This window comes from Oratosquilla oratoria, chromosome 14 (assembly GCF_046742065.1).
Source record: "Oratosquilla oratoria isolate Oo_2021 chromosome 14, ASM4674206v1, whole genome shotgun sequence".
In the NCBI taxonomy this organism is placed as follows: Eukaryota; Metazoa; Arthropoda; class Malacostraca; order Stomatopoda; family Squillidae; genus Oratosquilla; species Oratosquilla oratoria.
In genome coordinates, this window is record NC_134790.1 from 27,987,140 (window position 1) to 27,989,639 (window position 2,500).

The window sequence follows — 2,500 nt, forward strand, 5'->3', positions numbered from 1 at the left end:
TTTTATGAGAATGTTAGATAACTTAATGGATAGGGATGGCATGTGGTGAAGGACATAGAATTGCCTAGTGAAGGTCTTATGGTCTCTTGCAGTCTCCTCCCCTCTTATGATCTTCTGTTCTTATGTTCCTCCGGGTGGAAGAAGCTCACCTGAGGGAGAGTGAAGACACAGAGGCATCAAGAGGCGTATGGGTGCTGGAGGGGTGACCAGGCTGCGCAGCCACGATGGAATTGGGTGGAGCGGGGGAGGACACGTGGGGCACTGCGTTCAGAGTGATCTTGGGATGAGACGCTTCCAGACTCGGATGCTGAGGCTCGTACACCGTCCTCTCGTCCTCGCCGTCCTCGTCCTCGTAAGGGTAATCACCGGTGGCTGAGGAGGAGGAACTTTGGCTGGCATGAGGGAAGACTCCTCCTCCTCCTCCTCCTCCTCCTCCAGCTCGTTGGCTGGAGCTTCCACTGTCGTCTTGAAGTTCGGAACCTGAGGAAGGAGGATGTCTTGTGAGAAGGCAAGAAGGAAGAGAAGAAGAAGAGAAGGAAGAGATGGACACAGATAAAACTGGAAAACAGAAAGATTGCATGAATAAAAAATCTGAAAAAAAAAATCAGTTTTGATCGTACCTTAGAATTACTTCTTTACATGTTAACTTGTTCACAGAAATATTACATCCAGCCTATTAGTGAATTGCTTATGAGATTACAATTCACTGGAAGCTGTCAATTAGTTGACATACATGAAGGTGTTCATCGGTAGAATGTAAAGAAGACGCAAATAATGTACCTAATTCTATTTTACTATTCACGTAGATTTACTTGAATATTTTAAGAGTATGGTAAACGTTGGAAGACCAACCGAGGCTCGTTTTCCAGATAGGAAAAAAAAAAAAAAAATCGGATACAAGAATTCCCAAGATAATTGCACGGCATCCTAAGGCACCCTTCACACAGGGTTAACGTACTTCTGGTTCAGATTGTCCATCATTTTCTGGAAATCTCTCTCTCTTTCTCTCTCTCTCTTTCTCTCTCTGTCTCTCTCTTTCCCATTTCTCACTCTTTTTTTTTTCAAACGACATTTGGAAGTTTCTGCCCTAAGCATCTCTTCAATTTGCTGATAGACTTGAATTTCTGTGATCCAAAGGCATTCTAAGCACAGGGCGGTAAATCTTTGATTGATTTTTGTTTTGCTACTTATCAATCCGTCAATTATCTCCCGGTGACTCACATGCTGTGTTAGGTTCTTTATGACAAGTCCATAAATGAAAGATCAATCACTCTTAAATGTGGACGTGAGTAGAGAAAGGAAAGAGTGGGCGGACATGCGTTGGAACACTTTATTACTTTAACATTTCGACCAGTAAGGTCATCTCCAGAAGTCTGAAGGTCAGTTTTCTGAAGGTAACCTCATTGGTCAAGGCGTTAAGGCAAGAAAGTGTTCCAATGCATCTCCGACGGTTCTTCCTCTACTCACGTCCTCATTTGTCTTCAAATCGATTCCCTCTCAATTTACAACATTGGGAATATATTACAACACAGAGGTGTTACGAATAAGAAGTCTGCAGGAAAATACGAAGAGCGATGGAGGAATAGTGATAAAAGAGTGGTTTAAGAAAAGGTGAGTGAAGGAAGATTTTAATCAAGATATGACGAAGCAGAAGTGTAAATATTGACTAAAAGAGGACGGAACATTGGTAGGGGTGGGTAAGTTAAGTTAGGTTTGGTTAGTTTAGGTTAGGTTAGAATAGGTTTGGTTAGGTTAGGTTTGATTAAGTTAGGTTAGGTTAGGTTAGGTCTGGTTAGGTTAAGTTAGGTTAGGTTAGGTTAGGTTAGGTTAGGTTAGGTTTGGTTAGGTTTGGTTAGGTTAGGTTAAGTTAGGTTAGCTTTGGTTAGGTTAGGTTTGATTAGATTTGGTTTGGTTAGATTTGGTTAGGTTAAGTTAGGTTAGGTTACGTTACATTAGGTTAGGCTAGGTTTGGATAGGTTAGGTTAGGTTAAGTTAGGTTAGATTAAGTTAGGTTAGATTAGGTTAGGTTAAGTTATGTTAGTTTAGATTAGGGTAAGGGTAGGAGACGATGGGGGTGTATCTGTGAAGATAAATGGATTCTAAGACTACGAGAAGTCTCATTGAGTACAGAAATTAACTGATCTTTTGAGTACTTGGCTCTCGGCCTATACTGAATAAAATCATTTGGCGCCAACCAGAGATGTTAGGCGAGACGAGATATGAGGCAGTCAGAGAATCGGTTGAATTAATTCGAGCGTATGGCGAAGAAGAGAGAGAGCGAGAAAGAAGCGAAGCGGAAGGAGGGGGAAGAGGGGAGGAAGAGGGGGAGGGGGGAGGGGAAGAGGGAGGGAGGAAGAGGGGGAAAGTGGGAAAAGAGGGGGAATAAGTAAAATATTTCAGGGGCAAAGTGTGTGTTGCTGGAAGCAAGTGGGCGTTGGCACCGCATCACATCGGGTGCCACTTTCCACTCGAGGAAGTAAAGGGACGTTACCATGGAAAC

At 42.9% G+C, this 2,500-nt stretch overlaps 1 protein-coding gene across 3 annotated transcripts in view; it reads right to left on the reverse strand.

Moving 5' to 3' along the window:
* LOC143032827 (uncharacterized) overlaps positions 1-2,500 on the reverse strand; it is a 144,019-nt gene that overhangs the window by 4,673 nt on the left and 136,846 nt on the right. For all 3 annotated transcript variants that reach the window (XM_076197931.1, XM_076197933.1, XM_076197932.1), the window contains exon 4: positions 150-480. In XM_076197931.1, the coding sequence (XP_076054046.1) occupies positions 150-480 (331 nt within the window). The remainder of the gene's footprint in view (positions 1-149; positions 481-2,500) is intronic.